This window comes from Apium graveolens, chromosome 11 (assembly GCF_009905375.1).
Source record: "Apium graveolens cultivar Ventura chromosome 11, ASM990537v1, whole genome shotgun sequence".
NCBI lineage: Eukaryota > Viridiplantae > Streptophyta > Magnoliopsida > Apiales > Apiaceae > Apium > Apium graveolens.
The window spans coordinates 51,586,656-51,602,214 of NC_133657.1; the positions used below are offsets into that span (position 1 = coordinate 51,586,656).

General features: G+C 34.1%; 1 protein-coding gene across 2 annotated transcripts; it reads right to left on the reverse strand.

Moving 5' to 3' along the window:
* Window positions 1–3,897: 3,897 nt before the first annotated feature.
* Window positions 3,898–9,273, reverse strand: LOC141697695 (putative protein phosphatase 2C 28). 2 transcript variants are annotated; one of them, XM_074502197.1, is made up of 5 exons: window positions 9,012–9,273; window positions 8,277–8,639; window positions 7,694–8,061; window positions 6,874–7,110; window positions 3,898–4,474 (listed from the first exon to the last, which is right to left on the reverse strand). In XM_074502197.1, exons 2-5 carry the CDS (start codon window positions 8,590–8,592, stop codon window positions 4,229–4,231), a joined length of 1,167 nt encoding a protein of 388 aa, XP_074358298.1. In that variant the 5' UTR covers window positions 8,593–8,639; window positions 9,012–9,273; the 3' UTR covers window positions 3,898–4,228. The 2 variants fall into 2 exon arrangements, with proteins under 2 accessions (XP_074358298.1, XP_074358297.1); XM_074502196.1 differs by having other exon boundaries at window positions 8,277–8,719.
* Window positions 9,274–15,559: the final 6,286 nt, after the last annotated feature.

The following is a 15,559-nucleotide window of genomic DNA, read 5'->3' on the forward strand; positions in this document are numbered from 1 at the left end:
ACTTTTCCTTTGTTGAATCCTTTGTTGTTCAACCACTTGTTGACAAAAAAGAAGTGATACCCGGGGATGGATTTTCTGATGCTGAAGAAAAACTAAACTCCTTCATGGAGGGCGCGCCCAACCCAAGATTGTGGTATATGATGTACAGATCCCATGCTAGTTTGTACGAGTTTGGAGATAGTTGAACTGGAGCAACGTCATACCATTTCAAAATCTTTTTGATGTATTGGTTCAAGGGCGCACCCACACCTAGAGAGATGAGTTTTGGGGTTAGAACCATCCTGGGAATCCTCATATTTTCCATATTGAAGATGTGGGGCCTCATCATCCTGAGAGGACAATCCCAGATTCCCTCCATGTCATAGTACTTCATGGTCCACCCAATCTCCATATCAGTTGCAGTAGATTTCATCCCTACGCAGGCGAGTTTGTGCTCTTCCTTCCTCCAAACATTCTTTTATGTCTCAGGAAGGTCCTCCAATTATTTCCAGTCAAAATCAAGCTCTACATCACTTGGTTCCCAATGTTCCAAAGGGAAAACTGATTGTTGAGGAGAGATAGGATATTTGTCTGGTTTAGGAACCCTTTCTTTAAAATCACTCTCACTATGGGGAGAGGGTGCGTCCTGCATCGGAGACGCGTCCATAAATAGGGAAGCGTCCTTAGCAGAAGATGCTTCCTGAAATGGAGAAGACGCGTCCTTGGTGGAAGAAGGGATGATCTCGTCGTCCATCCAATCTTTAATTGCTTGGCTACGAGTGGTTTGGAGGGTCCTTTTGCGCTTCTTTCCCAGTATTGCACTCAGAGGGACATTATCCATAGATGCGGGGCTTGAACTTTCCATAATGGAGGTTTTTGACTTTAGAGACTCAAAAACACGAGATTCAGCTTCCAAGAAAGAATATGTCATGTGGTGCTCTGGTGATTCAGGAACGAAGGAAATTGGAGGGGGAATAAATCCCAATACGCTTGTTAAGATCTTTGAAAGGATGGAAAGGTGATGAAGAAGACGCGTCCTCCAGCTGAAAAAAAGAAGGAAGAAGATCTTGAGGACGCGTCCATGTTTAAAAAAAATGATGAAAATATGGAAAGAAGAAGGGACAACTGTGAAGACGCGTCCTAAATATCTATCGCAGGAAACATACTAAGATGATGCGTCATTGCAACTCTTGGTTAAAATAACCTAAATTATGATAACAACATGTAGGATGCGCCCTGGGCGGTAGACGCGTCCACAACGGTGGGAATATAGCAGAATTTGAAACGAATATGGTCAACTTGGGGAAATTCAACTAAAACCCTAGAAACATGCAATTACAGAATCAAAGAGGCAAAATATGATGCTTTTATAGATATATACACATATATATACAAAAGAAAGTGAAGAACATTTAAAATAAAAATGAAGCATACGAACGGTTTTTTGCTTATTTTGACTGGATTACTCGACCAAATAAAGAAATAAAAGATGGTTCACGTACCTCGTAAGTTGGGGGTTTGATTAAGCTAAAGGAATCGAGTGATGGGCGGCTGAATCGTCAGAGTTTTGAACTTAAAGCTTAGAAGCGGCGGCAATGGCGGTTTTTTGAGAGAAAGAAAGAGGAAACTGACAATGATGTGATGTGTTAGGGTATTTATAGAGAAAGAGTTGGTGACGTATGCAAACAGCTTCCACGCAATGATCAATCCTGGAAGACTGACATTGGACGCGTCTAGGGTCCTGGACACGTCCTGATGTTCAACGAGGGGGTGATCCAAAATTTTATATATGGTTTTAAGTAAAATTTCAATTTTATTTTCAACTGCAAATGGAATTTGGGGGTAGTTGTTATACCCAAAATTTGGTATTGGATTAATGCGGGTCAAATGCGGACTGCCTACAGTCAAACTCGGTGTTGTGTTGTATAAGGTTAGGACGCGTCTAGGTGAGCAGGACGCGTCCAGATTTAGCGGGAGTATTTATCAAGGATGGTTTTGTGGCAAGGAGGTTTGGAAAAATTTATTTGTTGAAGAACGCGTCCATAATGGTGAAGGTATCTGGAAAATGTGGTCTTTTTGGCAATGGAGGCTGGAGGACGCGCTTGTCATGCTTAGGACGCGTCTTGTTGTTGTGGAATGATGTGAGAGGTAGTTGTTGAGGAAACAATACAAGCTTCACGAAGGTGAGGACGCGCCCAATATCTTAGGACGTGTCCTTTGTTTGGTCAGTGCATCCTCATGAGGATAACTCAGGGAAAAACATGCTTGGAATGGAGCAATGGATGATTATCTCTACTAACGTATTTGTTGCAGGTACTCGTTGAAGAATTCCCTCCTTTAGATGGTCAAGAAGGGGGATGTCCGTGAAGAGCTTGAAGGCCCCCAGGGATATGTCTGATGATTAAAGGCCTCCTCTTGTATTCAATGGGTGTCCTCGTTGGGGATGTGGGGTTACCTTTGGTGTGTGCTTTGGGAGCTATGTTCTTGTATTCAACGGGTGTCCTCGTTGGAGAACTTAGGAGTCATCCTGCATTTTGCACCAAGAGCTTGGGATCACCTGTCCTATTATCTGGTGGGTTATCCTCATTCGGGAGACAGGGACGCGTCTGGCATTTAAGGTGAACCGTGGCTATACCTGCGTCCGTAAATCAAGGGGGATAGTTGTAGCGGAGTGTTATCCTTGCGCAGGGAGATGCACTATCCGTGAAGTCCTACGATTACGGACGAGCCTTGGACCTTCGCGGTTGGGCCTCATAGTTGGACATTCCTAAAGCTATCGGAAGATGAATTCTGGGAGGACTTCTACTGGGCCAAGGAATGAGAAGTCTAAACCCATTAGATTTCTTGTTCCCCAAGAACTACGTCAGGCTTGATCCCTATATAAAGGGTACGTAGGCACATTGAGAGGGTAAGAAGTTGAGAGCTGATAAGGGAGCCACCATTTACTCTGATCAATCTCAGCCTAAAACAACCGCAAACCACCACACACCGCTTGATTTTCTGACAAAGAACCACCGTCATAGATCTTGATTCCGACGAGAATCCTCAAACTTTGTTGATATCAAATTCCTCCGTCAACAGGAACAAAAGCTGGTATTCCATGATCCAACTCTCCATGAGATTCATAGTTGCATCATAGTACATCTCAAATTTATACATACATCAAAATGTATAATTATGAATTTAGAGCAACGTCGTAAAAAGCGAACATCGGACTTAGTCAGTGCAGTCACTTTTCAGGAATTAATTAGATAATCGGGAATTAATTGGACCGATTAGTCAGGTCATTAATCAGAACTAATTTTGATATTATTTTTATTTATAGATAATAATATGTAACTAGTTTACTAGTTGATTATACATTTATAATTTTTATAAATAATTATACAAATTAATTTAAATTTTGAAATATTATTAAAGTAAATATAATTCTTAAAATCTAACTTAAATTGAGGTCAATTTGAGAAAAAATTTAAGAGACTTCATTATTTGACCATTTAAAATAGTAAATATGTATATGAAATTATTATTTTTCTTAAATTTTTACAAATTTATATATTTATATATATTTATTTTTCTAAATATTTTTTTCAAATTTTTACCCATGAGCCCAATTTTTGACCGATTTTCATAAAAAAATAATTTTTGACCTGATTTTGTTTAATCAATTTAATTTTTGACCGAATAGCGATCAAGTAGAACACTAGTTCTGAGCCACAATGGATAATTATGGTTCTCCAACGAACCCAACAGATATACAAGCCTGAATAATTCTTTTACCGGTTGAAGTTAGCATAAAATTGTAATTGTAATATAACAAACACCCAAGATCCACAGCATGTAAAGTGTTAATTTCAGCATAGGATTTAAATCATGGACTCATGGTTTTCGTTTCCGCCGCCAAATTGCTTCCTCATCTTGTAGCTTAAACTCTATTTAATTAAAGATCAACAAGTAGCAAAATTACAAAAGCAACCCAAATCTAGCAGAGTACATGCCTAATGAAACCCACAGAGAATGTGATTGTAAGAATTGTCGGAGGAAGGTAACTCTATACTGAATGTCAATCCTCTTTTGCTGGGAATAAATTGGTACTAGTTCTTTGCTAAAAAAATTATGGTTTACATTTAAAATAATTGACGGCATGTATTTTTATCTTTAAGAAGCTGCCTGGTATTCACATTGAAAACGGAAAAACATAGGAAAATTAGCAGAATTCTATATCAGGTGTTGCCAGCTTCTGTTGGCGTCATACTGAAGGGGCAAGAGTGTTAGAAGGAATACTTATTCCACCCCCTTTAACAGATAGATTCGGACCCTTTACCGTGCTAGCCTTACTCACGAGATTGGAGTCGAGAAACACAACAATAACGGTGATGTCATCATGGAAATGGCGACGAACTCCGCGGTCGATCTTTTTCAGATCAGAGTATCTCATCTCCCTCTTCTTTGCTGCTTCTTGCAAAGCAGTTTTCACTAATCTCTTAGCACTCCCCTGCGATGTAGTAAACAAACTATCAAGTATTTTATCCATCCCTTTTTAGGAAAAAGCAATCTTTATCTAAATACAAAGCAATAGCAATATACAAATGGACAACAAAGACTCCTCATGGCAAGGGGAGGGGGACAAGGGACTGGGGAGTTACAATATTAACTGTGGTATGAGAGTATCTCCTCTCATTCCCAGATTTCCTTCCACTATAGATGCCCATTCCAAGAAGAGTGCAACAATTACTCATGCCAATGACAATGTTATAGCACTAGCATCAGATACTCCAGGTTCTCAAGGGTTTTCATATATCTGATGATTCTTTTTGTTACAGTAGTAACTTGCTAGGGATGAAATTTGAATTTTCAGGTCTGTAATTGTTTATACTAGTGTTTTTTTTTAGAAAAAAGGCCCCAAATGGGTTAAATAACCCTCACTTTTTAAATTGTTGGCCCCAAATGTCATTTTATAACATGTTGTTTTGCATTTTCAACTAAAACCAAAAACACAACTTGGGTTAATGTTTTCTAACTTTTTCTTCTTTTTTTTTGTTTTTTCTTTAACTTATTCACATTTGGAGACCCTAAACATGTTACGTTTTTAACAATAAAACACAAATTGAAAATACGTGTTCGATTATATTTAATTAATATTTTATATTTCATATCTTTTTATTGGCTTTCAAAAAATTTAAAATTTAAAATTAATTTTTAAAAATTCAAGTGTGGGCCCCTGTTTCATTATTTTTAGTTTTTTAGGTTTCAATAATCCTCTTTCGGGTTTAGAAATATTAAAAAATTAAATAATAACACACATAATTTAATAATTTTTAACATTTTACGGTTCATCAATCCCCTTTTGGGTTTTAGAAATACTAGCATAAATCCCGTGCGATGCACGGGTTTCTATTAATATTTTAAATTTTTATTTATCAAGTTATATTATATTTTTAAAATATTTATATAAATATATAATGATTATAAATTTAAAATAAAAATAATAGAATAACATGTGGTCGTAATTTAGTAGAATAAATAGACTATTTCTAGTATTTTAACAATTTAGTAATTTAACAGATATATAACACTATTATTTATATCTTTTAATAATATGATAAGTTGTATTTGTAATTTAGTAGGATAAGTATATTATATTTAGTAGGAGTTTAATAATTTAGTAGTTTATTAGATATATAACACTATTTATCTATTTTTGTAATAATCAAAATTAGGGAATTATCGTTGAACCAAATTATCTCTATTTTCCGGCTATTATAATATAGTATAGATTAAAAAATAAATTAATAAAAGATACACATAAAAACATAACACAAAACTCTGTTTTGGAGTGACATTTGGGGCTATCTTTTTTCAAAGTGACATTGATGGCATTCTCACTCAAATTGTGACATTTGGGCCAACACCCGTTTTTTTTAACATGACATATCTATTTTGTTATATGCATATTTTTTGTACTTTCATTTATTTGTGAATGCTAAATACTAATCTCAATCTAATAGACTTGGTGAATGAACCTTGGAGTCTTTTAAAATGGTTTAAAATTGATGAAGTATATATCTATACACTATTATATTAAAGACGAAACAATGAAAGTTTGGTAGTCGGTTTGGTCACCGTAATTATAATAATATTTAAAATAAAACACTTTCATAAATAGATAAATATTCATATAGTATTATAAAATTATACTATTGATCCATTTTTAAATAAAAAATTAAAAGAACTACATATAGTTAGTTGAATTTGAAGAATCGGGCTAAAATAAAATAATAAATATTATTGATACCGCTAAAAACATAATATTATTGGACCGGCCCATAACAAAATAAAATTTTGAAAGGAAATTCGTGGGGTCTATATAATGTCATTTAAATAAAACAAAATAATAAATATTATCCGTTCGATCTAAAATAAAATAATAATCACCCTGGACTAAAATAAAATTGAACAAAATAGTAAGTATAATTAGTTGATTTTGGTTTATATACCGAGTCTCAGGGTAACGTAAATTTTTTACCATTGACACATAAATTTTTACCATTAATTCGGCTTTAAACATATTAAACTAACGCCTATAAATATCAATAAAAATATATATTTCAATCATTACATTATTTTTTAAAACTGTATCAGTAACTTATACACCTATATCTATATTAATAAGTATTATAAAATCATTTATTAAAAGTTCAAATAAATAAGTTTCATAACTTAAAATTTTTACTTCAAATTAAATTCAAAAAAATTATGTAATATTAAAAATGATCCTCATGGCACTGGTTTTAGGCTAATATATATATATATATATATATCTATATATATAAATTGCAGGATAACTATTTTATACTTAAGAATAAGGCTAGTTTTTAAAATTGTTCGTCTTACATTGTGAGGATGCTTTTGAACTATATCAACTGCTTCTTGGTTACTGAGGTGCTCCCATAGACCATCGGATGCAAATATAATAAACTGGTCATGAGGCTGCAACTGATGTACAGATATTGCTGGATCAGAGCTCAAAATTGGCCTTTTAATAGGTTCACGAAGCCGAAACTTGGCAAATAATGGCTCCCTGTTGAATTCAGCTTTCTTCAAGTATACATCACCTATGGATCTTGAGATCTGCCAAACAAAATTATATCTGAGATTTCACTGGCACAAGGTGGTGAGGAATCAGGAAGTGAAAACATACAAGCAATATTCTAAATAAATACTAAATAACGACTTCCGAAATCTAGCATGTTAAATTATTTTAATCCAAATACTACAATAAAATGCATAAAGAACATGTGACACCTACCAAGAGATGCATAATATTTACTAATGCCGCAGATAGCAGCAACACATCATATAATTGACCAATTTAACATGATCGTCAGGCAGAATATAATATTATCACAGCCGCAGAATATAATATTATCATAGTCTCTCCCCCCTCTCCCCCTCTCTAGCGCGCGCTATCTCCCTCACTCTCTCCCTCTCCCTCTTTCTCTATCTCTCTCTTTCTCTCTCATCAGGGTAAATAAAACAACTTAATGTGGGCCTCAAGGGTATTGTAGGTTGTGAAAGTTTTAATAAAGCTTTAGGCAGCAGACTAAAAAAATTGTAAATTTACAGTAATCAGCTATATAAGGATAAAATTGATTAATACTTACTTATAAACTACTGTGACATAATTAATATTGATAACCACGGATGAGATTACCTGTATTAGACCCTTTACTCGCCAAACATTATGTTTCAGAACTACTACTTGTGGATCATCCGGGTGTAAGGAATGTAGCTCTTGTCTCACAGACTCGAAGCAAGCATTATGTTCTGCTGAAAGCTGAATAGCAAGAACTTCACCTGTTGCCTTGACAAGTTTACCCAACACAGCACGGGAATCGCCGAGATTTGCAACATACAGAGTTCCATTGCATACAACTCCGACCAGGCAGCATGATCCAACTGCCGCGAGTTGCGGTTTTACTGGCCATTGTTTGCGAACAATAGAGGTAAAGCCCTCTTCTGTTGCATGAAACGCTTTTCTAATTACCTCCTCTGACATGGACTGATGCTCAGAAGTAAATTCTGCAAAATGAAGACAGATACTTACTATCAAACTATCAGAGAAGCACAACTCTCAGCTTCTTTAAGGAACATATTAAATTTACCAGGGCCATTTTATTCTGATTTCTAGACACTTTTCCTAATGGTGAAGTAGCAGGTTCAAATATTGCTAATTGTAAGAAAACAAAAAATCTAATTAGAATGACTTGAACTCTTTTGGAGCTCAAGCAACTTACTCTTAAGATGCTGAAAGAGGTGCACGTTAACGAACCGTGATGTTTCGGGACCACCATGTCCATCATAAACTCCTACAAAAGTACCATACGGCCCTGACTCATCCAAGCTCAAGCAACCTGATTCAAGCTGACTCTGATCCTCAAGTAAATTGTTGGCTTGAACTACGGCCATCGAGAAGTCACCATTAATATGTTGCCCAAAATCCTTATACCACAAAAGGCCATCTTGACGCCCACTGGTATCAGAACTCTTAACATAACTATCTGACTTGGGTTGAAAACAGACCTTGAAGAAGTTCATTAACCCAGATAACATAGCTCCTCATTTAGGCAACACTCCTAATAATACACATTTGTGATGACCTAAATCAAGAATTAGCCAAAACTCCCTCAATTCCAATCAGGCTCCTCCTTAGACAAGTACTAATATTTTGCAAAAATATCTGGAAAAAAAAGATTCAAAACAATCTATTTGCATAAATATTAAAGCCAACTAAACTTCAAGACATACATAAAGAAAAGCTTTCAACTATAAAGCTTATATACCATAAAAAGTCAAGTAAATACACATACACATAAATGACAAAATGTAAAACCAGGAAATAAAAAGTTTACAACTTTCAAGAACTGCCAAGAAACAGAGATTATCAGAACATTTTAATGCATCAAAAAACCACATACACTGGTAAACATAACACACCAGGAACATAAAGAAGATTGTTAAAATAAACTAACCTTAATAAATAAAAAAGAGAAGTAGAAGAAGATCTGGAGTGTAAGAATCAGATCTGAGGACCCATCAACTCAAAGTAAAAATGGTTTGTGTTTTGGGGAGGGAGGAAAGTAGAAATATAAATTGATAATATTTATCTCAGTAGACAAACACAAAGCCCCATTAAAAACCAACGCTAGATTAGAGGGGAGGAGCTTCAAGCCAGCTAAGCAAAGGACCAATTGTGGGCTCCACAACTCCTCCTGTTCTGGAGGTAGACAACCAAATGTAACAAGGAAATGTTAAACATACATGCAAATGCAAAACTTAAATAACTTCAATTTTCCTTTCGAGTAGTGCTAGTTATATTTTTCAATTTTTTTAATTCATATAATATAAAATATTACAATTTTTAATTCGTGGGTGTGTAATAGAATTTATTTTGTGCAACCCGTAACTGTAGCATCCTTGACTAATATAGATAAAATCATATTATTGTATATCTCAGTTTTAACTAAAACTAGTATTGATAGAATATAAAAATAACTCAAATTGTGTAATAAATATAACTAAGCATAATTTGGTACGAAAGTGAAACCGGTTAATAAAATCAGGTAATTAGTATAGTATTAATTAGCTTTAAGGGTTCACAGACCAGGGTGTATGATTAAATTCGTAGGTCATAAATCAAGACTTAGGTTTTGGCTAAAAAAATTAGTTTAAATCATATTCTAACTCTTAAAATAGTAGTAATCAAGCCACACAATTTCATAAGTAAGTAAATCCATACTTGTTGGTGAGACTGTGTAACTGTATAAACAGTTACTGTATAAACAGTTACGTGATAACTAAACACGAGAATAACACCAGAACATGACAAGTTAATAATACTACGACTACACAAGAAATCAGAAGAAATGAAGACAAGGCAAATACTAAGAATCAAAAGATTAGAAGAAAGCTTGAAGTCTGTATACAGGTCACTGAAAGAAGTTCACTAATATGATCATGCCTTAGTAAAAAATAAAGGTTATGCCCGCAAGGGTTGGCTCAGTTGATTAAAGAGGAGATAACTATCTTCTTGGTCACAGGTTCGAATCCCACGTGAGGAGAATTTATGATTATGCAGAAATGATGAAGATAAGGTTAAAGAAGACAACTGCAGTCTTGAAGTATACTCACTGGCAGGAGTTTATTTATATGTTCAAGCGTCGGTAAAGAACAGTGAATGAAGTATTCAAGATTGTAGTAGCAAAGAAGATGTTGTCTAAAGTACCATAAAGGATTCCAGTGAAAGTACAATTGTTTATTGACAGTCAGTGTTCGAAGAGATAAAGTTGTTGCAAGCTTAACAAATAATACGAAGATCTTAATCGAAGTTAGTCGTCTGTGAACCAGACCAATTGCACTAGGCGTCAACAGCTCGTGAAAGGAATCTGAGTATTATTTTTAGAAGAATTATTAAGTTGAAACGTACTTGGATTGAACGTTTATCTGTTAAAGTACGAGAAGAGGTGCGCGGGATATACAGCTAAATAGCTCGAGGGATTGGCCTAGTTTAAAGTTTAACTGTTAACTTAAATAAATTTATTTAATGGATTTTAATATAATTTATTTATGAAACTTAATATGATTTATTTTATAAATTTTAAATAAGTTTATTTTTTAAATCTAAATTAGTTTATTTATATGTTAGGCCCTTAACCAACTATAGAGGGGGGTGAATACAGTTAGTATAATCAACTCGACAAAACTTGAACAGAATCAACAATTTTTATATAATCTGATAAAAACTTGTTACATGTACTCTCTCGAAAGGATGAACAATTATCTTTGAGAGCTGCTAGGTTATGCGAAAGATATAACAATGTCGCATTGCTTATAGCATTGAACCTAAACAATGCTTTATATAGAGCACAGCTACTAGTATAAAAAATCATATTTTATTAACAATAAGGAAACCTACACTATTGCTTCTGAGATAAAGTCATCCACCGCCTTGAAGTTCCTATTTCCTTTTCCTTTTCGAAGATTAACTGATGTGACAAACACTGATTTTGTAACGACCGAGGAATTACGCTTGTATTATATTATAATAATGATAAATTATGTGTATTATTATGTGATTAAATGTGTTAAGTCGTTGAACCTAACTGCTATGTGTTATGTGTTGATTGTTTTGATCCAAACGTGTTTTGGATATTTATTGAGCGTTTTATCGTCAGTTATATATATATATATTATATCAAAACCTGTACAGCTCAAAACTATGTTTTAAAAGCCCGTATTTCAAACAAAAATCATTGGCCCTATTTTGCCAAAAATGTCCTATCTCATATCGCTATTCTGAACCCCTAGACGTTTTACAAATTGACCTTTTTCGCGAAAAAACGACTTTTTCGGACCCCTTCGGGTACCAAAAACCCCACAAAAATTACATTTTTATTTTTATATGATCATGAAATTATCATATATCATTTTTCTTTGTATTTTTGTATTTTTCACAATTTTTGGGAATTTTTAGTATTTATTTTGTATTTATTGGATATTTAAAAATTCAATATTAATACCCAAAAATTATAAAAATTGGGGCCAAATATTTTTAATAGGAGTATAATTAGACCCTTAATTTTACTTAGGAGTATTATTTTCATAAATATAAAAACCTGATTTGCTATTAATTTTTCAGTTAATTACAATTAAAAATCAGAAAATAAAAAGAAAAAAAGAAAAAGGAATTAGGGTTAGGGTTTCTGTGAAGAACAGAGCAGGAGAATCAAGGTCGAATTTCATCGTGATTCCGGAGTCCAAATCGAGCGTGTAAGTAGTCAAATTGAAGCTGGTGATTCGTAGTTTATGATTATGTCAACGTTTTTGTTGATTGATTTCTTGATTTTTGATTTGTTATTTCGGGTTTAATCTTTAAATTCGGGTTTTGATTTCTGTTGATTGTTTGATGATTATGTTAGCATAGTCGTGTAGATCGTCGTTTTTCCTGTCGTTTGGTACCGGGTTTGTGATTGTTGAAGTCCGTTTTAGCATAGCCGGAAAACGACGACGCCGCCGCTGTTCTTTGCGGTTCCGGCGTCGTGTTCGACGTAGACGAGGGAGAAAGGTTGGGGGAGACGTCGTGGTGTTGTTATGCTTCGAAAACGCAGGAGAATCGACTGGAATCAAGTGTTTTGGTCGCCGGATTATCGTCGGGAATCGTTGCCGGCGTCGGAGTTGCTGGGCAATTCGGGTTGTTCTTCGTGACCCGATAACCCGAGGTCGACCCGGTTTGCAACCCGGAAACGACCCGGGTTTGATCCTAAAAACCCAACCCCTGTTTCTGTTTTTGTGTTTTTGATTAAATTAATTAATTATTTATATTTTAGTAATTAAAATCAGTTTTTAATAATTCTAAAAATTAATTAAAAATTAGTTTTATATTCTGAAAAATAGTATTTATAATTTCTGAATTATTTTATTTAATTATAAATTCGAATTTATTTATTTAATTAAATATTTAATTATTTATCTAATTATTTATTAATTATCTAATTAATTAATAATTGGCTAATTAATTAATAATTAGGTAATTAATTAGTAAATAAAGATTAGAAATAATTAAGTGAGGTAATTAATAATCTAATAATTAGTTAATAGTGCGAATAATGATTCGATAACTAGAATTATTATTCGAGCGTTAGTTAATCGAATAATATTGTAATAATTATTCGTATCGTATAAATAGTTATCGGTAATTATCTGTTTAGCGAATCGTACGAGTTTCAATAATAATCTAATAGATCGATAATTATGCGGGAGTTGCGAGTGGCTCGTGAATATACGAGTGATTAATCGTTAAGTGATCTATAATTCGAATAATTCGTAGCTATTCGATAAATAGCGTATCAGTTAATTAAGTTGATTGATTATTTGTAAATAATCGATCTAATCGAATAAATATCGATAAGTTATAAATATTATAATAAATTGTGATTAATCCTAATAATTAGGGATTTATTATTTTAAATTATTAAATAATAATTATTAATTAATTATTAATTATTTATTTATTAAATATTTAAAAATTGATTAATTATTTCGATAATTAATCACATAATTTTCAATAAATCGTAACTTCTTCGTTTTAACTCCAAAAATTATAAAAAAATTATTTTTGACTTTGATTTTTCTTAAATAATTATTTAAAAATTATTTTAGGATTTAAGAGGTTGCAATAATTATTTATATTGACCAATAAATTGAATTATCAGGGTTTAATTGATAATAATTCAACCGTTAATCCGATTTGAGCGAAACGAAGACCCCTAGACTCAGAAAAATGAGACGAATCTAATAAAAATAGTTGTAAGTTATAATTCTTCCAAAAGAGAGTAGTTTGGTGATAATTGATAGTTCGTAGGTCCTAGTAGGGGTATAATTGAACCGAATAAATCCCGAAAAATTATAATAAAATCAGATAAGACTAGTTAACGCAGGTATAAGCCTAGAATTGATTCTAAAAATAATTATAAATCTAGAAATTAATTATGTGCTTTATGTGCTACGTGCTTTATGTGATTCTGTGAATAGACGTGTTGTATAAATGTATATGTATATATACGAGTTAGATAGAAACGCATGGGTAGACTGATAAGGTTACGTGATATCAATTCAAGATACACGTATATAGTAAATTATCTAAACACCTATCTTTCAATGATTTGTTCAGTGTTAGCAAGGCAGAGCAAGTTAGGGTCAGAAGGCAGTGAGTTAAACCAGGTTAAGTACGCGCAAGGCAAGTTTTTCCCCTATTCTAAATTCAGAATAGTGATTTATATTTCTTTTCTATCGTATCAATTCTCTTTGATAATCATTGTTCATATACACTATTATCCATTTATTATTACTTGTTCCAGTTTCATTTCAATTCTTGATTTACCCAATTTATTGAATTCCCTGTTCATATTTCAATTCTTTTACCCTACATATACTCTGGTATATCCTGGTGTTGGGATATATTAATAGCATACCGATTGTTCCGGATGCTCAGCCTTGGACTGGATGGTTACTATAAAGGCTGGGTTTTTCCTAGACCATTAATTAATAGCCCATAGTTGCCTGAGTACTCCTTATGTTGGTTGGGTCTATGCAGTTGGGTATAGATCCGCACTATATTCTGACTGATCAGCAGATTATAGTGCATATGTTGGTTCTTGTTTCCAGTCTTGTTCATTTGGCACTCGCCATCATTGGCAAATTACTATTCGATACAGATACAGATGGTTGTTACAACCAGCAGCTTATTGTTTCTCTTATTTCTCTTTCTCTATACCATATATATATACTTTTGCAGGCTTGTTGAGCAATTTTGGCTCATCCCTTTTTATTGTTACTCCTATTGTTTTACAGTTAAGGTAGAGAATGAAACCCATCAGGACCCGCATAGTCAAGAAGCGAGTCAAGCAGCGGGACCCTCTTATACCAAGAGTGTTCCTTCCTATTCCCGAAGAGAGCTTTGAATTGCCAGATCAGGTGTAGCAGGATATGTAGTAATATTGGGTTGAATAAAAGTCTTGTGTAGTTTGAATAAAAGTTGTGTAGTGAAACTGTAGATAGAATAAATTTTTGTATCAAGATAGTTCTTGAGACAGGTTTTATTTAGTTGGGTTTGTAATAAAGTGTAGTTTGTGATTCTTGTTTTCAAACTCAGACCTTAAAAGATTCTGAGTAGTGATAGTTCGGGGTAATTATTATATTTATATTCCGCTTGTGCAGATTTAGTTGGTAATTGTTGTTAATAACGCCCCAAATCTATACCCCAGATTTGGAGGGTGTTACAGTTGGCATCAGAGCTTAGGTTTGACCTTTGAAAACAAGAACGTTAGGGCTAAGATAAGATAGGAAAATGAGATAGGATGAGATTAAGAGTGTTAGGATTGTTTGTCTATGTGATTAGAAGTTATGAGTTTAGGATTGTGATTTGATTGTTTTTGTGTTAATATTTTTATGTATATTAGATGGCTTCTTTATCATCATCTACGGAGAGGACCGAGACAGATCCCGTGGATGCACCGGTAGTAGCCCCAGTGTCAGAGCAGATCTTACCTCCATTGCCACCTGAGCCAGCACCAGAGATACCACTTCCCCCAGAGGTACCAGGTTTTGCAGATTATTTTCCATATTTTGAGCCAGAGATACCAGATTTTCCACCATTAGAGTTCCCGAGGTTCGATATTCCTGATATGGTTGATCTTCCGCAGTGGGAGGATTTAGAGCCTCAGATTCCTATGCCACCAGTCGAGATTCCAGAGCTGCCACATATGGACCCAGAGGCAGAGCCGCCAGTGTATGCGCCTATGGAGCAGCCTGTCTTATTTCCTGCCCCATTAGCCATTTATGCACCTGTTCCAGGAGTTTATCAGTTTCCTCAGCCAGAGTTTATGGATGAGATCGTGGTGGATGGACCATTACCTTCTCGAGGTTCCAGCACTGATCTTCGGGAGCATCATACTGTGACTTACCAGCGCTTTCAGGCAGAGAGGGAGGAGAGGATTATCTGGCAGAAGCAGTGTAGGGAGAT